Source organism: Chiloscyllium plagiosum, chromosome 2 (assembly GCF_004010195.1).
Source record: "Chiloscyllium plagiosum isolate BGI_BamShark_2017 chromosome 2, ASM401019v2, whole genome shotgun sequence".
Classification (NCBI taxonomy): Eukaryota; Metazoa; Chordata; class Chondrichthyes; order Orectolobiformes; family Hemiscylliidae; genus Chiloscyllium; species Chiloscyllium plagiosum.
Genome location: NC_057711.1, coordinates 112507396 through 112532354, shown reverse-complemented (window position 1 = coordinate 112532354; position 24959 = coordinate 112507396). Strand labels below are relative to the sequence as shown.

The following is a 24959-nucleotide window of genomic DNA, read 5'->3' as shown; positions in this document are numbered from 1 at the left end:
TTCAGGACTGGCAGTTAAACATCCAAGAATTTACAACTTATCGAAAAGACAAGGAGATGGGTAGAGGGGGTGGAGTTGCCTTGTTAGTTAAGGATGAAATTAAATCTATGGCACTGAATGAGATAGGGTCAGATGATGTGGAGTCTGTGTGGGTGGAGTTGAGGAACCACAAAGGCAAAAAAACCATAATGGGAGTTATGTACAGACCTCCCTGCAGTGGTCAGGACAAGGGGTGCAAGATGTACCAGCAAATAGGTAGGGCATGTCAGAAAAGCAAGGTCACAGCGATCATGGGGGCTTCAATATGCAAATTGACTGGGTGAATAATGTTGCCGGTGGATCCAAAGAAAGAGAATTCATGGAATGCTGACAGGATGGCTTTTTGGAACAGCTTGTGATGGAGGCCACAAGGGAGCAGGTTATTCTGGACTTATTGCTATGTAATCAGCCAGACTTAACAGTTAGGAGGCAGCAATCATAATATGGTAGAGTTCAGTCTGCAATTTGAAACAGAGAAGGCAAAATTGGATGTAATGGTGTTACAGGTAAATAAAGGTAATTATAAGGGCATGAGAGAGGAACTGACGAAAATTGACTGGAAGCACAGCCTATTGGGGAAGACAGTAGAGCAATAATGGCAGGAGTTTCTGGGTGTAATTGAGGACACAGTACAGAGATTCATCCCAAAGAAAAGAAAGATTATCGAGGGGGGGAAGGGGAATTAGATAACCATGACTAACAAAAGAAGTCAGGAAATGGATCATAGAAAAAGAGAGAGCCTATGAAGTGTCCAGTGGAGATTCACACGGATGATCCCTGGAATGGTAGGCTTAACGTACGATGAACGGCTGAGGATCCTGGGATTGTACTCATGAGTTTAGAAGGTTGAGGGGAGATCTGATAGAAACTTACAAGATAATGCATGGCTTAGAAAGAGTGGATGCTGGGAATATGTTTCTGTCAGGCAGGGATACTAGGATCCTTGGGCACAGCATTAGAATTAGAGGGGGTCAATTTAGAACAGACATGAGGAGACATTTCTTCAGCCAGAGAGTGGTGGGCCTGTGGAATTCATTGCCACAGAGCACAGTGGAAGCCGGGATGTTAAATGTCTTCAAGGCAGAGATTGATAAATTCTTAATCTCGCAAGGAATTAAGGGGTATGGGGGGAGTGCTGGTAAGTGACGTTAAAATGCCTACCAGCCATGATTGAATTGCGGATTGGACGCGATGGGCCGAATGGCCTTACTTCTACTCCTATGTCTTATGGTGTTATGGTAATTTTCTTAATATTGCAAGGGTTGTTTTTTTGAAAAGCTGAACAGTTTTTTTTTAAATAAGGAGCTGTGTTTTTGTTTCAGGGAGTCCTATATGTGGTTGGCTCTGGAGAAGATTTTTTTTCTTTGAGAAAATTATTGAAGGGGTATCGTTTTAATTCAGCTAAGTGGTTATTTTATTTAACACCTATATGTTTGACTTTTTTGCATTTTAACATTACTTTCTGTACATAATGAAATCTACTCTATTTTGTATATGAGGTATTATTGAAAGTTCGTTTTCTTAGGCTTAATGTTATTAAGGGCCTATAAGAGGTACAGAGTGAGATGGGTAGTAAATTTAGAGAAGTGATAACACAGCAAGTTAGTAAGTTTGCGAATGACAGCAAAATTGGTGGCATAGAAAACCTTGAAGAAGATTTTCTAAAAATACAATAGAATCTTGATCAAATGGGTCAATGGACTGGAAAAATGGCAGATGTAGTTCAATCTGGACAAATGAGAGGTTCTGCATTTTATACAACAAACAAGCGTATATAATAAATGGTAGGGCCTTGGGTAGCATTGTAGAACAGAGGGACCAAGGAGTTCAGGTAGATAGTTCTTTAAAGTCACATTTATACAGGGTGGTTAAAAAGGCATCTAGCATGCTTGCCTTCATTGCACAGTCCTTTGAGTATAGGAGTTGGAATGTTGTGTTGAGGTTGTACAGGACATTGGTGAGGCCTCTTCTGGAACACTGTGTCCGAATCTGGTCACCCGGTTGAGGAAGAATGTTATTAAACTGGAGAGGGTTCAGAAGAGATTTACCAGAAAGTTGCCGGGTATGGAAAGTTGGGGTTATAAAGTAAGGCTGGTAGGCTGGGATCTTTTTGATTGGAATGTAGAAGGTTGAGAGGTGAACTTATAGATGTTTATAAAATAATGAAGGGCATAGATAGGTTTAATGGTAGTTGTCTTTTTCCAAGGATGGGGGATTTCAAGGCAAGGGGCACATTTTTAAGGTGAGAGGAGAGAGACTTAAAAAAGACATAAGGTTCAAAGTTTTTACGCAGAGGATGGTTCATGTATGGAATGAACGTCCTGAGAAAGTGGCAGATGCGGGTACAATTACAACATTTAAAAGACATTTGGATAGATACAGGAATAGGAAAGGTTTGAAGGATATGGGCCAGGAGCAGGCAGGTGAGTCTAGTTTAGTTTGGGATTATGTTCAGCATGAACTGGTTAGACCGAAAGGTTTGTTTCCATTCTGTATGACTCTATGATTCTAAAGGTGTAAACTTTGGACAAAGTTCAACATCTAATGCATCCCAGACAATTGCTTTTTCAGTCCCCTCAGGTGTTGAGGTGATGCGCAACCTATTTAACAATGTACTTATTCGTGGAAGGGACAATGTGGGTACAACTACAATATTTAGAAGGCATTTGGTTAAGTACATGAATAGGAAAGTTTGGGAATTATGGGCCGGGATCAGGCAGGTGGGACTACCTTAGATTGGGATTATGTTCGCCAGAAACTGGTTGGGCCAAAGGGTCTGTTTCCGTGCTATATGATTCTATGACTCTATATAGGTGGCAAGCATGACACTTCATTTGACATAGAAGAATATAGGCATCATGGCAGCTTCTAAGGTTTCTTGTACAGATTTCAAGATGTGGAACTGATGATCACAGATCACAAATGCATGTACATTGACCTAATGGAACCCTTTTCAATTGATTAAGTGAGCCATGTATGATGTAGTGCTCTCAATGTGACCTATGTAGAGTCTATAGTGCCTTCACTTGGAAGAAGTCAGCTATGTTCGCAAAGCCTACTGACTGGGCTGCATCACTGACCTCATCACAAGGAACCAAGATTGTGAGTTGAGGATTTAGAAATTTCATGAAAGTCCCCAGTGGATCCTTGGAAACAGCCAGTTGCATAAAAATTCAGCGCAGCTTTCAGTTTGAAAGCTACAGAGCCCTTCAACTGACATGCCCTGCTCCTGCAGGTGACACAGTTCTGTGACTGAGTCCCAGGACCCATTCAGTGGCAGCAATGCGCCTCACTCATCTGGGGAAAAGTACATTGAGGCCTCATGATGGGTCCTTCAGCTGTGACCTCATGTGGAGTCCATTTAATATCTGAAGGTTGCTGTTGGTCCTGGTCTTGCTGACAAATTTGTTCCTCTTCAATTTATCTGCATTGTGCAGCAGTCACAATAACAATAATATTGTTGTGACTGGATCCATTGGTCACAAATCCAATAAATCTACAAGAGAAATATCAGAACTAAACAGTTCTTTAGGAATGTGACAACAATCAGCACACACAAATGAGAATTCAGCATACAGTGTGACAATGGAAACCTGGGTCATAGTATGCCTTCACTTGCACCTTTGACAAACTAGACCTTATTCCAATATATGAGGCACAAGCCATGTTGTGTAAATAACATAGGTGCAGTAGGATTACTGAGACCTGGTCCTCCTCACCACCACCACCATCCTCACCTCTAACATCACCCAAGAAACATAACATTGCATATAATAGCATGTTGTAATTTAATTACAAGTCAGTATGAGGGAGAAACAGCAGTGCAGCCTATGAGACTTTGGAATGTATTTTGAAATTGTGATTTGCAGATGGTCATTTATAAATCACCTCTGATGACTTCAGCTCCACAGAGATTACTATAATTAATCTGTAATGTTCAATGACATGGTTGAAGTAGCTTGACTGAACAGGGCCCATTCCCCTATAATGACAAGAACCCCAACCCTGAATGTGGTTGAAGCACATTCGGCATGTTTGGCACATACGACATGGGTTGTAAGTGTGAGATTGATGTTGCATGCTGCTGAATACAGCAACATAAGAGCTCTATATTGTTGTAAAATCATTACTGACAAGCATGGCAGATTTCCTGACTTTGTATCTGTGCTAAAAGGGAAAGCAAAATAGAACTACAATGAATCTGTAAGGTCTGAATTAGGGAGCAGTGTGCAAAAGGCAATGCAAGGCAGAGATGCTGCGAGCATCCAAGTAGGTGAATACTAAAACAGCAAAATAACTGCCCTGAGATGCACCCTGTTCTGTTGCATGAGATGGGTGCTAACCCTACATGTAAAGTGGCCTGACAGCAGCATTGCAACGAAAAGTAAATTGCAAGTGGTGAGCTGAATTATATGTGAATTGGACATGTTCCATGATGATCTGGTGAGACTAGTACACTTCCAGTTAAAACCTGGGCAATGAGGAGGGGAATTGCAGGCAGTCATGTTGTAGCTGTACAATCATGTTGCAGCTGCACCCACTAATTTCTCTCCACTGCCTGGGAGAAACAGCAAACTGCATATAACTGAGGTGAGAACAGGTAACACTAGGATGTTAATGCATGTAAATAGGCCCCTCACTGTTCAGTATCAAGATTAAAAGCAGTTAAAATTGTGGGTTGAAAAATCAGTTTCATTTCCTTGAAGTCAAGAATCTCAATTTTCTCAACTGATTCACTATTACCCACATCATTTAGGGGCTGAGAAGATTCTGCTCATTACATTTTTCTGAGGACTGCCACTAATTTGCACCTCATGGAATGTCACATTTTACAGAAATTATAAGATGCACATCACTGAATAGAACAGGATTTCTTCAGAACAGATGTTCATTTTCTGAAAACTATTCATCGATTGCAGAGTAGCCTGGTTATCATTCTGATCAAAATCCTGCTAACTCATCCAAAGTTTCGTCATTCAGCTTCCCTGGTTTCCAATGCTTGCTCTTCCCAAACTAAAGTTTAATCCTAGGCTTAACTGTGATCTAAAAATAAGATTTGGTAGCACACATGTCAAATCAATGCTGAGCTACCCATTTTCTTATAGCGGCTGTTTGATTAGTACACCCTTTGGGCATTGAATTTGAAATTAACCCAAAATGTTTTGAAGACTTCCTGTTGGTCAGACGGTCTGTAAACAAAGAATACAAATTTATGATCTTTGTCAAAAGCAGGAGAGATGAGAATTTCTTTTATGCACTAAAATAAAAAGAACTGAAATTCACTGTTTGTAAGGGTAATGGAAGCAGATTCATCCTTAACTTTCAAAAGGGAGTTGGATAAATCTGTGAAAATTTGTTTAAAAATTCAGGGTTATAGGAAAAGAATTTAATGTATCTTTCAAGGAGTCAGCATAGACAAGACAGACTGAAAAGTTGACTTCTAAGATATAGGATTCCAAAAGGCTTAGACATTACTTATACACGAATATAACTTCAGTAATAATCTAATAAACCAAACCCATGTCTCACCTTTTACTTTGGTGAGGCTGTTTATAAGTGTACCTCTAACACAATCTGAATCCATCCTGATGATGATTAATACCTATTCAAGAAAAGTTAAATTTAAATTGGTGCTGTACTTCAAATAATTTCAGGTGTATCACAAAAATAGATTAGATTACATTACAGTGTGGAAACAGGCCCTTCGGCCCAACATGTCCACACCGACCCGCCGAAGCGCAACCGTCCCCTACCCCTACATTTACCCCTTACCTAACACTACAGACAATTTAGCATGGCCAATTCACCTGACCTGAACATCTTTGGACTGTGGGAGGAAACCGGAGCACCCGGAGGAAACCCACGCAGACACGGGAGAATGTGCAAATTCCACACAGTCAGTCACCTGAGGCGGGAATTGAACCCGGTCTCAGGCGCTGTGAGGCAGCAGTGCTAACCACTGTGCCACCATGCCGCCCACTACTGTGCCACCGTGCCGCCCACCTTCTAGTAAAATAAAAATTGTTGTCGTGAAAGAAAACTCTTCCTAATTTGAAGGCGCAGCCAGTAATCGTTTTTATATTTCATCCAACTATGCACAAATCAAAATGTAGCTGCAACTTAATACATTTATTGCCATTAATTGCATTAACATTCTCAACAGAAAGTCGAAACTCTACAAATGACACTGGCTATGAATGGATGGATTTTAATTTCATCTAAAAGCAGATATTGCTTCAGCTCCAATCTTCTTAATGATTAGTGCATGCCTAGGTGAAAATGAAAAAGTCTGTGACAGAATTATTAATACTGAGTGACATGTCATATGCTTTATGCATTCCTGTACAATATTTGACCAGTGTTTATGTAAAAATTGCCTCACTACTATTTATATTGAAAGACATATTTGCATAACTTACATTCAGAATAAATAAATAATGAAGAAATAATGCAAAGCTGTTCTAACTTACTATAATTTATAATAAAGCATAGTGTCTAAAATGGTTCAAACCTTCTGTTCCCTTATGTGAGTATTTTGTATCCACATTAAAATCTGATCCTCAAGTTCAGTTACTTTGGGATTGCTTTCTTGTTTACTCTGACTGACATACTGAACAATTCGAAGCTTTTTCCAAACATCATCTAAACATGAACCCAAAGTGGTTACATAAATATCCTTGGTTTTGAATAAGTATGCTAAAAATGGAATAAGTAAAGTTATTAGAAAGAAGAAGACTTTTGAAAAATCAACAGCACGATCTTTTACAAAACATCTAAGTTTTAAAGACAAGTAAGATATAAAACAAAAACACAACTCTCCAACATTTACAACTGTTTGTTTAAAATTATTAACTTTTCAAAACATTTTGAAAAACAATACTTTGTATTCAAGTCAATTTGCAGAAAATAACAAGAATATTATTGCTTTTTGATGGGAAATTTTGAAATAGGGCACAAATTATAAATATTGTAAACTCATTGAGAATAAAGCTGTTATTTATATGACAAAACATAAGATTCCAAGAATGGCAAATATACTTGATTTTTATGCAAACAGACCATGTGAGCACATTTTTTAAAAAGAGTTCACTTTGTAATACACATAGATACATAGAACAATGCAGCACAGGAACAGGCCCTTTGGCTCATCACATCTGTGCTAAACATAATGCCATTATAAATAAATTTCACCTGCTTGCAGATTTTCTGTGTCCCTGTATTCCCTGTCTGCTCATGTGTCTCTATAAATGCCTCTTACACTTTGATAACATATCTGCTACTACCACCTCCCCTAACAGCATGTTCCAGACAGCTACCATCCTATGTGTAAAAAGTTTGCCTCGCACATCTCTTTTAAACTTGCCCCTCTCACCTTAAACCTATGGCCCCTAGTATTTGACATTTACGCCCTGGGAAAAAGACTCCAACTATCCAAACAATCCATGCCTCTCATCATTTTATATACCTTTTTCAGGTCACTCTTCAGCCTCCGATGCTCGAGTGAAAACAATCCAGGTTTGTCAAACCTCTTCTCTTAGGTAATACACTCCAATCCAGGGCATCATCCTTGTAAAACTCTTTTGCACTCTCTCCAAAGCCTCTACATCCTTCCTAAAGTGTGGCAACCAGAACTGCATACAATACTCCAAATATGGCCACACTAGAGTGTTATACAGATGCATCATGACTTGCCAATTTTTACACTCAGTGCGTGGACTGATAAAGGCAAGCATGCTGTCTGCCTTCTTTCCTACCTTATCCACGTATGTTACTACTTTCAGGGAGATGTAGATTTGGACCCCAAGATGCCTCAGTAAATCAATGCACTTAAGGGTCCTGTAATTTAGTCTATACTTACCTCTTGCATTTGACCTCCCAAAATGCATCATCACCTCACACTTGTCTGGATTAAACTCCATTGTCTGCCCAACTTTCCAGTTGATCTATATCCTGTTGTATTCTTTGATAACCTTTCTCCACCAATTATTGTGTCATCTGAAAATTTCCTAATCAGACCACATACATTTCATTCATATCATTTATATATATTACAAAGAACAGAGGTTGCAGCACTGATCCTTGTAGAACACCAGTGGTCAGACCTCCAGTCAGAAAAACACTCCTCCACAACTTTCAATCTTCTGGGCCAACCTACCATGAGGAACCTTGTCAAATGCTTTAGAAAAGTCCACATTGACAACATCCACTGCTGCACCCTCAACAATAATCTTCATCACGTCCCGCAAAACTCAATCAAATTTGGAGACAACACCTCTCCGGCCTAGGGCCATTCTGACCATCCCGAATAAGTCTATTTTTTTATAAATGCAAGTAAAATCCTGTTACTAAGAATCTTCTCCAATAATTTCCTGACTACTGATATTAATCTCACTGGTCTATAATTTTCTTTTCCCTTCTTAAACAAAAGAACAACATTGACTATTTCATGTCTAAAGAGGATATAAAAATCTTTGACAAAGCCCCATTAATCTCCCCTCGTGCCTCCTTCAGTATTCTGGGGTAGGTCCCATCAGGCGTGAGCATTTATGTAACTTAATGTTTTTCTAGACATCCAACCTTTCCTCCTTCTTAATATTGACACGCCATAGAATATCAACACACCTTCCTGTAATCTTGATTTCTCCTTGGTGAATACTGATGTGAAATAATCATTAAGGACCTTACCCACTTTCTCAGGTGCCATGCATAAATTCCCTCCATTGTCCATGATTGGGCCTACCCTTTCCCTAGTTACCCTCTTGCACCTAATATACATATAAAATGTTGGGATTATTCTTAATCATACTTTCCAAGATATTTCATAGCCCCCTCTAGCCTTCTTAGTTTCTTGTTTAAATTCTTTTCTACTTCCTTAATACTCCTCAAGGGTCTTGTTTATTTCCTAAACCTTTCAGAGGAATAAAACATTCTTACAGACAAAGCATTGTAGAAAACATGAAAAGTTATCAGCTGAAATGGAAATTAGCATTCAGGAAGGTTCTTTTCTCTCAGTCATTGACAGGGTAGCTAGTTGGAATATTTTGAAACAAACAATGGTCACCTTCCTTCTCTTAAAGTGTACTTGTTTATGGCTATTTCACATTAATGGATGCTGGTGAAAGTTAAGTGAGCCCCCACCCCACCCCAACCCTGTTAAAACACCAGCCAGTGTTTTATAATATCTAATTAATTTAAATTTTTTTTAGTTATTTATAGCTTAATCAGTTTGCTCATGATAAAAACAAATTAAAACTTGAAAAAATTTACATTCATACATGCTAGTCTTCTTTTTTTTGCAGAATTAATTATTCTTGTCTTAACTTATATTTTTAATCTTGACCTAATTACAGAAACCCATTTGTTGTTGTTCTTCATACCGATAGCAGTATCAAGGTCACACATCAACAGAAGATCTCGAACCGTCACCAATAGATGAAGCAGCGCTGCGTGCTTGTATAATTGAATTTCAATTTCATCATGCTTGCCTACAAAAAAAGAGAGCTATTTTATGTATTATAAGGTCTAATATTTAGATTTTGGATTAAACACAATTCTTTGCATTTTACATGTTTCCCGTTTATATGCTGCCCGGTCTAACGTATCCTCTCGAAACAACAAATGCTGGAGATCACAACAGGTCAGGCAGCATCCATGGAGAGACAGCATTTGCTGCTTTCAGTACAGATACCAGCATCTGCAATAACATGTTTCTACTAATGTATCCTCGTATAATTTGACTGAAATTTTGTGATACAACTTTAAAAGATTTAGTACTGTCTTTGAATTTTAGGATATAACTATTATTGCATTGAGACTTATTAATACCTGCAAAGCTAGCAAACACACACCCTACAACAACATTTCTGCTAGCAGTAAGGAAAACAGAGCTTTGCAAACATGCTGTCTTGACCATAGGTCAGAACAATGAAGTACTGTGGTCATTTTTAATTTGTCATTTCAAAATGTGTTATTTAAAAGAGGATTATGCATCCTGAAATGGCTGTGGGTATAAACTAAGTGTCTGACTGGATAGTGAGATCAATGTCAAAAAAATTTCAAACAGATGGACTGTGATTTATTTTTGTGAGTTTAGATGAATGGTGTGCAGGAGGGGAAGGAATCTCATGGAAATCTATTAAATTCTAACAGGACTCCACAGGGTAAATGCAGAAAAAATGTTCCCAATAACCAGAGAGCTTGAAACCAGGGATAACATTATAAGGATATGAGGCAGACCATTTAGTACTAAGGTTAGGAGATAATTCTTCACCCAGAGAGTGGTGAGTCTGTGAAATTCTCTGCCACGGAAAGCAGTTGAGGCCAAAACATTAAATATTTTCAAGAAGAAGATAGTTTATAGGGTTAAGGAGATCAAAGGATATGGCGAGAAAACAGGAATGGGGGACTGAGTTGGATTAAGGGCTTTTGCCCAAAATGTTGATTTTCCTGCTCCTCGGATGCTGCCTGACCTGCTGTCCTTTTCTAGCACCACTCTAATCTTGACTCTGATCTCCAGCATCTGCAATACTCACTTTTGTCTACTGAGTTGGATGATCAGCCATCATCATATTGAATGGTGGTACAGGCTCAACAGGCTAAATGGTCTATTCTTGCTCCAATTTCTTACATTTTTATATCTCATGACTACAAAGCTAATGAGGGGCTGGTGAACTGCTGATCAATGGTAAGCCACTCCTGCTGATTGTATCCCAAACTGCAGACACATTTTATGTTTTCCCTTTGAAGATTACACAGGTCAGGCATTAAAAAGTTGGTGTCAACTCTACTGGAGTGTACTAGTAGGACTGAACACTCCCCTGTGTACCACTCTGTGTTCACACATTAGCATACTGTGAAAGTTACAGTCAGAGAACTATTCCTTAGTTATCCCTGTGTTGCAGGCAAAGGAAGTCTCTTGCTCTGAGTGCTGCAGATAAGTTAAATAGGACACAAGACAACAAAAGGATACTCTGTCACCCTCAATCCTGGATTTACACACAATTGAAAGGAATCAGAATTACAGAATCTCAACCAATCTGCAAAATTAAGGATTGCGAAGCCGACTGTTCAACAATCATGTCAATTCTACTCGTAATCCCAACTGTAACAGTCACAATTATCTGGTCTTTGTGCAGTACTCACCACAACTCCTATAGCACCCCTTCAAATCTGCAATTTCTACTAACTAGGATAGAGGCAGCAGATGCATGTGAGCATCACCATCTGCAAGTTACCCTCCAATCCACATACCTACCTGACTTGGAACTATATTGCCATTCCTTCACTGTCACTGGGTCAAAATCTCAGATCTATCTTCCTAAAACACTGGCTATCCAAACTCTAGTTTCATGAAGGCAGGTTACCACCACCTTCTCAAGGCAAAATGTAATTTGGCAACAAATGCTGGCCTAACTAATGATGCCCAGATCCCATGAATTGAATAAATTAAAGTGCATATCTTACACTAAGTTAAATCACAATTCTCTTAAGGGATAATCTGTAACCTTAATTTTATTTTTTCAACATTCATACAGTTATTAAATGTAATTGCTGGTGATATTTAAGCTATCCTCATGACAATAATTTTGATAGCCCAAAATAAAATGTACCAAAGGGAAAGACCCAGGAAAGTTGGTCACCTTTTATAAAGTAAACCATTTGAATTTTAAACAAAAGACCTATAATTCTCAAGTAAAATAAACATGTCACTACTGTTACTACTTAGAATATATTATAAAAATAAATGGAAATTAACTGTCAAATAACTTTGGAAGGATGACTGACTTTCGCAGATCATCCTCTGAACTGACTACTGTGGAAATCTAGGTTATTCAAACAATTCTATCTAGATTAGAGTGGTGCTGGAAAAGCACAGCAGTTCAGGCAGCATCCAAGGAGCAGGTTCTATCTGGCTGACTTTCATAATGTTTGACCAATTATTGGGGGGAGGTTTTACTAATTTATTCAGAGAAGGACTGTTAACTGTACACCAGGATAGTCAGTAAACTGAACAGAAAGGCAACTTGCTAATCTGATAGTGCCCAATGTTCAAGAAATATTTAATGCAAAGCAATTGTATAGTTATTCATAATTAGAAACCAAATTTCAAAATTTCAAGAAATTATCAATGTTTTGTGGTGTAAGACATGTATGGTTCACTTATGGATATATCTCATTGCATACTCCTGACTTACCAATACTTTACCAATAGAGATGATCATCAAAAATACCCTTGAATTGGTTTAATTCCCTTAACTACTCAAGTATTATGTCTGGGAAAGTAACTAATGTAGTTGCGGTCATTAATTCCACACATTCTCTTTGTTAATTGCGTCCTCTTTCAACATACAATGGTGTTTTCCCATAATGAACGAAATATGGTATAACAGAAAATTTAGAATATTTTTTTACACATGGGTGTTTGGAATGGGGATTCTTTGAGAATTAACTTTTAGGAAGACTGCAATGTAATGCATTAAGCTAATTAACCTTTAAAAATTGCTTCTGAAATGCTGTTGAACCTGGAAATTAAACTTCATAAATGGTATTTAATGCCAATGGGGGATCTTTGTGGAAAGTTTCTTTTGGGAAGCCATTTAAGTAGTGTGGCAGGCTCTGTCCAGGATCAAGGACAATTGGAGTTGAAGTCATGTACCTTCAATAGCTGCCAGCTAATTATTTACCTAGCTTTATCTGTCCAATGTTTTTCTGTGTTTGTATGAGATTTTCATCCCAGTACTGGAATCTTCATGACTTCTTAACATTCTTAAAGTTGCTAATTGTTAGTGTTAATTAATTTGAAATCCCAGACTGATACTCCAAATTGTTAGCTCCTGGGTGAGGCAAGATGAACCAGCTGTCTTTCTTTATTCACCTGTTTCCTTGGTTGGTCGCAAAGGTTAATTTAGAAAGGATCCTTACCTTTTGGGTGCCTCTTTCCTAGCCCAAGTGAATTTATATTTTTAAAGAAATCAAACTCACCAGGCTTAATCAGTTAACAGAAGACTGAGTTTACTAGTTACTAAATATTAAAATAATTAATAATGCAACACATTTCATATTGATTAAGAATGGGAAGTGAGTCCAAAAGAAAGATAAAAGTGAAAAGACATATAGTAAGTCTCTCTGCACTTTGTGAAGAGAACATAGTAGAATATTAATAGTTGAACAATTGATTTTGGGATTCTTGGCTTTTGCGGGTTAGTTGAAATTTTTCTGTTCTGTTTCCTTCAGACCAGTGCTTGGTAGAGCAAGACAGTTCCTTTTGTCCTGTTTCCTTCTGACTGGTCTACTGGCTAATTGGCTTCTAGCATTCAGAACAAGAGAATCCTTTTACCTGTAATGCAAGGGTAACTAGTTGGAGGTTCTTTGATTGTGACTTTTATAGTTCTCAACTGCTGGAATCCAGACCAGTACACATAGGTGTCTCAGGTCAGGATCACATCTTTTTTCAATAGCATACTTTCTTCCACAAGCACATATAGACCAGTAGTACTTGGTTTTTAACCCCTTCTTAATTGTACATTCCTGAAAGGGTAAAACAAAAACAAAATCTTCAACAAGTACCTTTCTGGAGATAATGGGTGAGCTGGCAAGCCCCTTCATTATCTCATCCTGTTACATCTTGCTTTCTCTCACTCTGTTTAAAGTTTCTCTGACATTCTATTGGTGTGACGTTCCAAGGATCCTACACAGAATTTTGGCAGACAGCACTGAATTTACATCTGCAGTCTTTTATTTGCCTCTTTGAATTTATTTATATTATTTGCAAATAAAGGTTAAAATGTCCATAGTACTTCAGCTTTCCGATCTGTTGTCATTACAACATATTTTTAAATAAATGAATGAATGGCTGGTTTCTTCTTGGGAATAAAACACTTTGTTTGGAAGGGGAATCCAAATACAGGCATGTATTTATTTTAAAACTTATGACATACTACATCATTCAGGATGCATAATTGAAAGCAATGCATTACAAAACATCAACAATTGCAAGACACAATAGGTTTTCCTTATTTATTTATTTATTGCCTTGGATAAATCTTTGATAGCTTTACATAATTTTTTTTACTGGAGAGAAAGGAATAAGACTGACCTTGTTTAGCACTATCACTCACTACCTTCTCTTGATGCTTTAGGAAAAACCTAGTGTGGTCAAAAGAAAGTGTAGTAAATGTTTCTGCAGATATATGAATAGCAAAGCCCTTCAACTGTTTGAGAACAGGGATTGCTGTGGACTCCAACAAATAGTATGCTTGACGCTGGCTTTCTGCAAACAGAAAAAAAGATTACTAGTGTACAAAATTATGAAATCATATTGATTAATGCAGTTTTATTCTATAAAATTTATTCTATTCATGAATCCAAAATAATGTTTCACAATGATCTATTATCTTTTTAAACTGAATCCTTTGCATTCCAATACATATTTTACATAAACATTGTATATTTTAATTGACATGATATTTGTGACAGGAAGCATATTGATGATCTGTGATTTTCAGCAACTGACATTTGACTACAAATTATGGCTGCGGTTCAAATGACAGTCATTTCCAAGTTACACTGGCAGCTGCATCCATACAAAGTAACTCAGCAATAAAACAAATCACAGAGCTATTTTTATTGTCAAGAGACAATAAATGGAAATACCCACTTTTTTTCCTAACTTGTAAACTATTTCCACGATAATAGATAAAGGTAAATTCACCTTTGTCTTAACTGAGAGAGAAAACTGATGGTGGTTCAGCCTAATGGTCAGCACACCTCAGGTCAGGAGAGAGGTTAAGAACAGTCTTTCATGATAACCTCAGACAGTGCAGAAATTAAACCCATGCTGTTGTTGTCACTCTGCATCGCAAACAAACTGTCCATCAACTGAGCTAAGTGACCCCCTAAAGGTCAAAGAAAATTTGAATACCTGATGCTTCAATATTGATTAAAGTTCTGTTTTGATCTTGTTGGTCATTTTCCTGCACGGAAACTATTTTTGGCATTTGCAATTTACTGCTCACTTCAGTTTTGTTAATACTTTCATTGACTGAAATATAAAAACAAGACATTCAACGACTGACATTTCTAAAAGTTAATAAATCTTATCAATGACAAATTGGAAAGAGAAATTGCAAAAACAAAAACATGACACAAGATGCTGAAATGTCCAATTTTAATACAAAAAATTTCTAAAAGAATTTAAATTTTGATACTGTGGAGGAGGTGGCAACAAAAAAAAACTTGCAGATGCTGGAATCCAAGGTAGACAAGCAGGAGAATAGAAGAACACAGCAATCCAGGCAGCATCAGGTGGGTAGAAGTCAATGTTTCAAGTGTAACCTTTCTTCAGGACTCGGGGTGGATGTAAGGAGCGAAGCAGATAAAGGGGATGGGTGGGGGAGAATTTTGGGTGGGGAGCGTGGTGAGGTAGGGACAAGTGAACACAGGTAGAGGATACAACCTGGTTGGTGGATGAAAGGAATGAATCCAGTTGGTAGCTAGAGGGAAGAGTCAATCAGAGGAATGGAAGGGAGGGAGTAGGCCTGAAAAGGGACTTGGGGGTGGGGGTGGGAAAGGAGGTTATTTGAAGTTGGAGAACTCAATGTATGCCCACCCCCAGCCATGGAGGAGGTGGCGGTCTAGTGCTATCACTGGATTATTAATCCAGAAACTCAGTTAATGTTCTGAGGACCTGGTATGAATCCAAACACTGCAGGAATTTGAATTCATTTTTTTATAAATCTGGAATTAAGAATCTACTGAGGACCAAGAAACCATTGTCAGAAAAACTCATCTGGCTCACTAACGCCCTTCAGGGAAGAAAATCTGCCATTGTCACCTGGTATGCCCTACATGTAATTCCAGACCCACGGCATTGTGGCTAACTTGCAATTACCCTTTGAAATGGCATAGCAAGCTATTCAGTTATAACAATTGCCTCAAATAAAGAAATGAAACCAGATGGACTACCTGGCATTGACTCAGGCACTGGAGAAGACAATGGCAGAAACAGTCTTATCAACCCTGTAAGGTCCTCATTACTAACATCTGCAGCTGTGCCAAAATTGGGAGAGCTGTCTCACTCAGAATCGTACCTTACAGACACTGTCCCAGACACCACCAACATCATCCCTGGATATGTCCTGTCCCTCCAGCAGATAGACTTGGCAGAAGTGGTGGCACAGTGGTGTACAGTCAGGAGAGAGTTGCCTTGGTGTCCTCAACATTGGCTCTGGATCCCTTGAAGTCTCGTGGCTTTAGTTTAAACATGGGCAAAGAAACGTCCTGCTGATTACCAAATATGTCCTCCCTCAGCTGATGAATCAGTACTCCTCCATATTGAAAAACAGTTGGAGGAAGCGCTGAGGTTTGTAAAGATGGAAATGTACTCTGGGTGGGGGACTTCACCACCAAGAGTGGCTCAGCAGTAACACAACTGATCGAGCTGGTCAGATCCTAAAGAGCATAGCTGCTAGACTGGGTCAGCTCATAGCATATCCGTACTCAACCACTACCATCAAACTAGGAGATCAAACATGGTTCAAAGGAGAGTGCAGGAGGGCATAACAGAAGCAGCACCACGCAGGCCTAAAAATGAGGTGTCACTCTGGTGAAGCTACTAAACAACCTTCAGTGCATGGACTGCAGTGGTTCAAGAAGGCAGCTCACTATCACATTCTCAAGGAAAATTGGGGATTGGCAATAAATGCTGACCAGCCACAGACACTCATATTCCATGATTGAATAAAATACAACACAGCTTATAGTCTATATAAGCTAAAAAAACAAGTTTAGGACCTAGGCATCTGAAAGAATTGCCCCCAAATGTGCAGCACATATAATTGAGTATGAATAGGTGGTCAAAAGTTGTTTTAATTTTTTCATGGTGTCACATTACTAGCAAGTCTAGCAATTGTTGCGCAATCAATAATTGTTGTGAATAGCTTTAGAGTCAACCACATTACTCTAGGTCTGGAGCCATGTGTCAGCCAGAAGGCATCAGTAAATCAGGTGGGTTTTCACATCAATAGCTTCATGATCACTACAACTGAAAATAGTTTTCAATTCCAAAATTATTAATTGAATCTAAATTTCAATAGCTGTCATGGTGGATTCAAACCCATGTCCCTTAGAGCATTAGCCTGGGCCTCTGGATTACTAATCCAGTGACATTACAACTGCACAACTATTTCCCATGTGTGGAAAGTGCAGAGATGTCTAAGAATGTTAGAGCTGGCAGAAGTTAGAGGTAAGGAGGTGTTAAGCAAAACTCTTCAGTGCAAAAAAATTCTTCTCACCCAGAGTGTAGTGAATGTCTGGAATGCTCCATCACAGAGTTGTTAAGGCTTGATTGCTGAAACTATTTAAAGACGAGGTTGATACAGTTTTGAAATGTTGTGGACATTGAACTGATACCAGTGAATATATTAGCTAAGAGCTCATTTATATTGATAATGCTTTGGGAGTTTGTGGATAATTGCTGAAGTTGAAGACTGAATGAAGTTGAATGAACAGATTGGAAGGAAAACCCAATTTATAAGCAGAACTTGCCTTCATGTTAAGTTTAAGGTGATGCAAATGAGGTGATAAACAGTGAGAAGTGCTGGTGTTCCAGAGCTAGCAGAGTGTGCTGTTAATGAAGAATGAACGGATGCATGACAGAGGGCCATGTCTCTTTCCCCATCAAAGACCTGTGTGCCATTTGATGTCTCAAATACATGCAGGATCTTCATAAATATTCATAATGGCTATTTTTTACTACTTTTCATGGGATGTGCACATTGCTAGCAAAGCCAACATTTACTGAACATCCCTAACTGCCTTTGAGAATACAATGGTAAGCCACTTCTTTGCTAAAGTGCTATTAGCAAGCAAATACCAAGATTGCTACCTATTGTCAATAAAGGAATAGCAATATATTTCCAAGTCAAAACAGTTGGTAATTTGAAGGGGAACTTGGAAAAAATCTTAGTGTGTTGTTGCAAATGCATCTGGTTGATGGTACATAATAATGTCTCATGTGCGAATGCATAGGATGTCAATTGAATGGGCTGCTTTGTCCTAGATGGTGTTATGGCTCTTAAAGTTGCAACCTTCCATGCAAGTGAAGGGTATTCCATTCCAGTTGTGAAGAAAGACTCCTCTTTGAAGCATTCATCCTATTTCCCTCCACAGATGAGACCTGGTCTGCTTAGTATTTCCAGATTTTTTTTATTTCTGATTTCCAACATTCCCAGTATTTTGCTTTGTATTCCATATACGTTAGATTTTATAGCTGGTGATAAGGCTTTCGGAACCTAGGAGTTGAATTTATTTCCACAGAGTACTCACCCCTTGACTTGATCTTGCAGCTATACTATTTATAAGTCATCCGGTTAATTAGATTTGGTTTGATTTATTACTGTTGTGTGTACTGCTGCTGAGAAGGTGCAGAGAGGGAGACATTAATACTAAGCTTCTAGATAACTCCCAGGATGTTGATGTTGGTGATCCTATTGAACATTATGGTAGTCAGACCTCCTCTTTTTGAAGATGATGATTTTCTGAGACTTGCACATTAGGAATCCTACTTGCCATGTATCACCCAGAATTCCAGATTCAAAACGGTAACTTTGTTTCTCTCTCTACAGGCATTGCCACACCTTTCTCCAGTATTCTCAGTGTTCTTTTCCTGAGGAATTCCTGCTGAGATTATTCACATTCAACAACCACCATCATCTTCCTATTTGCTAGGTATTGCTTCAGTTATTGGATAGCTTTCACTGAGACTCATTTCACTTAATTTCTCAATTTCACAAGAGTGCCTTGATGCCACACTTGGTCAAATGGTGCCTAGAAGTCAAGGGGTCAAATATTAGAAATCTTGTCCATGTTTGGACTAAGGATGTAATGTGAATGTTTCTGACGGAACTCAAACTGAGCAAGGATCATGTTATTGGCAACTGGCACACATATGGTATCCTCATACAGTCAGTTATGCTCAATAAAATTGTTGTGCAATTGTTGATGCTGCTATATATGGCCCAAAACATTCAGTCTGCAGATCATCAGAAACTGGACAGAGAACCTAACGTGCATATTCAGAATCCTTAGAAGTCCTGACACATTAACTTCCATAGGAATTATCCATAAAATGTGAACTCCTAATGAGCAATTCCCATGTTTCTCTGAACCTTTTATTAAAGTATCTGAGTGTGATTCAGACAGTTCTATGATATTTTATGATAATTACCCAGAAAATGTTACAGAGAAAAACTTGGTCTAACCCTGGAATAATTCCAGAACTGACCTCTAATCATTCACAAGCTCTCCTCTTGAGTCCCTGAATGTACTCCTGTCAACTCAATCTGACTAATTTTCTGACCAGATCTGACAACCTAACTTGATCCTCCTGATTATCCCCTCACCTGACCCCTACTGACCACATTCATCCTCAACCATCTGACTACTTCACTGACCAAACCTGACTAGCACCCCTAAGGAACCGGCTACCTCCATTAGCCAATCCAATTACCCCGACACGTTTACCAATTCATCCAACATAAAGCTGGGGAAGTGATTGGTGGGCAGTTGCTGAGATCAGAGTCAAGATTAGAGTGGTGCTGGAAAAGCACAGCAGGTCAGGCAGCATCTCCAGCATCTGTAGTACTCACTTTCACCTTTTTACCTTGCTGAGATATTTGTATCGTCAATAGTCACAGGTGACATGCTGGAAGACTTGAGGTTGGCTAATGCGGTGCCATTATTTAAGAAAGGTGGTAAGGGCAAGCAAGGGAATTATAGACCAGTGAGCCTGACATCGATGTTGGATAAGTTATTGGAGGGAATCCTGAGGGACAGAACTTACATAAAGACTGATTAGAGATAGTCAACATGGCTTTGTGCATGGGAAATCATGTCTCACTAACTTTATTGAGTTCTTTGAAGAAGTAACTGAAGAGGATTGATGAGGGCAGAATGATGGACTTGATCTATATAGACTTCAGTAAGGCATTCGACAAGGTTCCCCATTGGAGACGAATTAGCAAGCTTAGATCATATGGAATACAGGAGGAACTAGCCATTTGGATACAGAATTGGCGCAAAGGTAGAAGACAGAGGGTGGTGGTGGATGGCTGCTTTTCAGACTGGAGGCCTGTGACCAGTGGTGTGCCACAAGATCACTGCTGGGTCCACTGCTATTCATAATTTAATAAATGATTTAGATGTGAACATAGAAGGTACAGTTAGTAAGTTTTCAGATGACACCAGAATTGGAGGTGTAGTGGACAGCTAAGAAGGTTTTTAGATTAGATTACATTAGATTACCGTACTGTGCCACCGTACCGTGTGGGCGGCACGGTGGCACAGTGGTTAGCAATGTGAGGTGCTGCATTTTGGAAAGGCAAATCAGGGTAGGACATATACACTTAATGGTAAGGTCCTGGGGAGTGTTGCTGAACAAAGAGATCTTGGGGTGCAGGTCCATTGTTCCTTGAAAGTGGAGTCACAGGTGGATAGGATATTGAAGAAGGCGCTTGGTATGCTTTCCTTTATTGGTCACAGCATTAAGTATAGCAGTTGGGAGGTCATAGTGCTGCTGTACAGAACATTGATTAGGCCACTTTTGGAACATTGTGTGCAATGCTGGTCTCCCTCCTATAGGGAGGATGATGTGAAATTTGAAAGCGTTCAGAAAAGATTTGCAAGGATGTTGCCAGGGTTGGAGGTTTTGAGCTATAAGCTGAATAGGCTGGAGCTGTTTTCCCTGGAGCGTCAGACGCTGAGGGGTGACCTTATAGAGGCTTATAAAATCATGGGCATGCATAGAGTAAATAGATAAGGTCTTTTCCCTGGGATAGCAGAGTGTAGAACTAGAGGGTATAGGTTTAGGGTGAGAGGGGAAATATTTAAAAGGGATCTAAGGGGCAACGTTTTCATGCAAAGTGTGGTGCGTGTGTGGAATGAGCTTCCAGAGGAAATCGTGGAGGCTAGTACAATTACAACATTTAAAAGGCATCTGGGTGGGCGTATGAATAGGACGGGTTTAGAGGTATATGGGCCAAGTGCTGGCAAGGGGGACTACATTAGATAAGGATATCTAGTCAGCATGGACGAGTTGGACCGAAGAGTCTGTTTCCGTGCTGTACATCTCCATGATTCTATCTAACCTAACACCTATCACACCTAACTTTCATCCTAACAACACTATTGTACTCAAGTGCCCCCACTGCCTATGTGCCATGATTCTCCACATGCCAATCTATTCACCCACTCCCTCTGCCACCTTACCAACCTGCCATCCAACCATTTACTACCCTATTCACGTATCTATTTATCTTTTCATTTCAATCGCCCATCCCACTTACTCAACCCTTCTACCTACCTGAATATTCTACACTCCACCCATTCATTCATTGAACCAATATTAATTCATTTATTATTTCATTAACAGTCACCCATTCATTGAGATTCACTCATTGGCTAACATTCATGTTTGACTTTTAGACTTAAAAAATAGTTAGTGTTTAAAATGTGGATGTGGCTTGTTTTCTCGTAAATCTATTACGATCCAAAGGAACATTCTGAGCAGTGCTACGCATTTCTTAGCAAGCCTGATCTGAAAGACCTGGCAAGAAATGTGGAGCAATGTTGACATGGAGAAATAGTTGAGTGAAGCAGCAATCCAACAAAGATTTCCACTCCTTGTAAAGTCTGGGCTCATGTTCCAGGTGAACCACAGCTCCAAATATGTCCTTATTACGATACCCGATGGGCGATTGCATAAATGTTACTTGAGAGGTGGTAAGACCTACAGAACAATGATAGTACTTTGTTCAGTCTCTTTTACCTTTCTGTATCATTGAGTGATGATAACAATAACATTAGTAGTTGAAAGTCAGATCATGAAAGGATTTCACTACACTCATATAGATGTACCTAACTTCCCCTTAGAACTACCAAAACAGCACAGTTATCACATAGCAATGGGTCATCAACTCAACAGACTAAACAGCCTACAGAATCCCACTGACTGCACAAATCTGCTTTTCCAACCTTTCATGACAAAGCTCATTACTGTAACCACAGAAAATGCTATTTTGTCTGGCACCTCAAGTGAAAGACTAATGAAAGACTTGAGTGCCACATTAGGAGACTAATCTATAGAATATTCCGTAAAGAATTTCCTTCAAAAAATGTTCAGTACTCTTGATGTAAATTCCAGATTAGTTTCTTTATTTGGAGCTAGACTTTAATAGTTTGGTAAATTATTATGACCGCGACTAACAGGAAAATAAAAATCCCTGCTGGCAACTATTCCAAAATAAAAACTAAATTCAACTTAATTTTTCAACTGTGGCCAGTTACATGTAAAATCAATGCAATACTATTCACAATGCTTTGACTTCAGTGCTTAAATTGTAGAATTAACTACTTATTTATTAAAATGGAAGAAAACCAAACACAAAATTACCAGGATATGTCGGATTTTCATTGTCACTTTTTGTCTGACAATCAGGTGCTGAAACCTGCTTGGACCGAAGCATGATGAAGTTGCTGAGAGGATCACTGTCATCTTGGTAAGCTTTCATCATGGTGTTGTAGCCATCCACAGAATCAATGGAGGCCTTGTGGGAAATGGTTGGTAAATTTTGTGATTGTAAAGTTAATGTTTTATATCCCATACTTATGCTTTCATGTGTACTGGAATATGTTGCCTCTTTGTTTTCAGGGTACATTTCAATAGAAACTTTATTTGCATTAATTAACGCAGTATTATCTGTACATTCTGTGGAACAAAGTGGGAGATATTTGTTACTGCTGCAGCTTTTAAATTTAACAGTTCAACTTAAAATGTACAGCATCTAAATTTATAATTTACCCTTACTATAAGATGTTTGAGTTATTTAACAATAGCTCCATGAAACGGAGCAGTATGATGGTTCAGTGGTTAGCACTGCTGCCTCACAGCACGAGAGTTCAATTCCATCCTCAGGCAACTGTCTGTGTGGAGTTTGCATATTCATCCCGTGTCTTCATGGGTTTCCTCCAGGGGCTCTGGATTCCTCCCTCATTCGAAAGATGAGCTGGTTAGATGGATTGGCCATGCTAAATTGCAATCAGGACTGTGTAGGTTAAGTGAATTAGGTCTCGAAAAGGGTAAGGGAGGGGAAGGTAGGTTTTGGTCTGGGTGGCATGCTCTTTGGAGGGCTGTCGTAGACTCAATGGGCCAAATTACTTGTTTCCACACTGTAGGGATTCTATGATTCTATGGAATGTCAGTGTTGATTTAGATACATCTAGACTACAAACTCAGTATTTGAGCAACAGTTTCAGTTTCTCATCAGTTCTCAATTCATGCAATTTAACTACAGAGTTAAGAATCTACCTGACCTGAGATGAGACAGCAAATCATGGTCATTCCTTAATTTCAAATTTGAGTTTGCATTTACTCCATTCCTGAAGGGCCCACTTTATGCTGATGTTCCAATAGTTGTTAACATTTAAAATGTTGTTAACATTTCAAGCTAGATCACATTTACTCAAGATGTAAATAATAAAAGCACTTGATCAACACACTCCACCTGATCAATATATATTCTTTAAAGCAATGAAAAGCTTACAACCCCTTCCCATGCTGAATATAGTTTCTACATGTTAAAATGCACCATTACAACTATTTTAATATGGTTGGTGGAGTATTTGTGTTACTGATTCTTCAAGTGTGGGTCTGACTTACCCAGCAGATACGACATAATTTATGTTTAAAGATAATTTTATACAACAACAATATACAGTGGAACACATATCACTTCAGCTGTAGAAACCATAACAGTCTAGGCAGCTAAGAACAGAACGAGCCATGAAGGAATATTGGGATCAAACGGGCTAAAAGGGGTCATGAAATAGCTTTAGCGAGCAGAATTAAGGAGAATCCCAAAGCATTTTATTTTTATAAAAGAAGCAAGTGGGTAACTAGAGAAAGGATTTGTCCACTAAAGGATAATGAAGGAAGGCTGTGTGTCGAACCTGAGAGAATGGGTGAGATTCTGAATGATTACTTTGCATCAGTGTTCACTGAGGAGAGGAACATGATGAATCTTGAGTTTAGAGATAGAAGCTTAATTAGTCTGGATCACGTTGACATAAGTAGGGAAGATGTGTTGGGTAGGCAAGAGGTTATTAAGGTGAACAAATCCCCTGGATTGGATGGAATCTATCCCAGGTTGCTGAGGGAGGCGAGAGAGGAAATAGCTGGGGTCCTGACAGATATCTTTGTGGCATCCTTAAATGTAGGTGAGGTGCCAGAGGACTGGAAGGTTGCTCATGTTGTCCCCCTATACAAGAAAGGTAGTAGGGATATTCTGGGTAACTACAGACCAGTGAGCTTGACGACGGTGGTGGGAAAGTTGCTGGAGAGGGTACTGAGGGATAAGATCTATTTATATTTTGAAAAGAATGGGCTTATCAGTGACGGGAAACATGGTTTTGTGTGGGGGAGATCATGCCTTACCAACTTAGTAGAGTTTTTTGAGGAAGTGACCAAGTTGATATATGAAGGAAGGGCTGTTGATGTCATATACATGGACTTTAATAAGAGGTTTGATAAGGTTCTCCACAGTAGACTAATGGAGAAAGTGAAGTCATATGGTGTGCAGGGTGTTCTGTCTAGGTGGTTAAAGAACTGGTTGAGCAACAGGAGACAGAGAGTAGTAGTTGAAGGGAGTTTCTCGAAATGGAGAAAGGTGACCAGTGGCGTTCCACAGGGGTCAGTGTTGGGGCTACAGTTGTTTGTGATATACATAAATGATCTGGAAGAGAGCACTGTTGGTATGATCAGCAAGTTTGTAGATGACACGAAGATTGGTGGAGTAGCAGAAAGCATAAGGGACTGTCGAAGAATACAGGAGGATATAGATAGACTGGAGAGTTGGGCAGAAAAGTGG

General features: G+C 39.0%; 1 protein-coding gene across 1 annotated transcript in view; it reads right to left on the bottom strand.

The window, feature by feature from the left end:
- LOC122557906 (protein shortage in chiasmata 1 ortholog) overlaps window positions 1-24959 on the bottom strand; it is an 83875-nt gene that overhangs the window by 48720 nt on the left and 10196 nt on the right. The window contains exons 4-9 of the mRNA XM_043706114.1: window positions 22487-22801; window positions 14960-15079; window positions 14135-14308; window positions 9417-9524; window positions 6551-6735; window positions 5569-5641 (exon numbers count right to left, since the gene is read on the bottom strand). Of these exons, the coding sequence (XP_043562049.1) occupies window positions 5569-5641; window positions 6551-6735; window positions 9417-9524; window positions 14135-14308; window positions 14960-15079; window positions 22487-22801 (975 nt within the window). The remainder of the gene's footprint in view (window positions 1-5568; window positions 5642-6550; window positions 6736-9416; window positions 9525-14134; window positions 14309-14959; window positions 15080-22486; window positions 22802-24959) is intronic.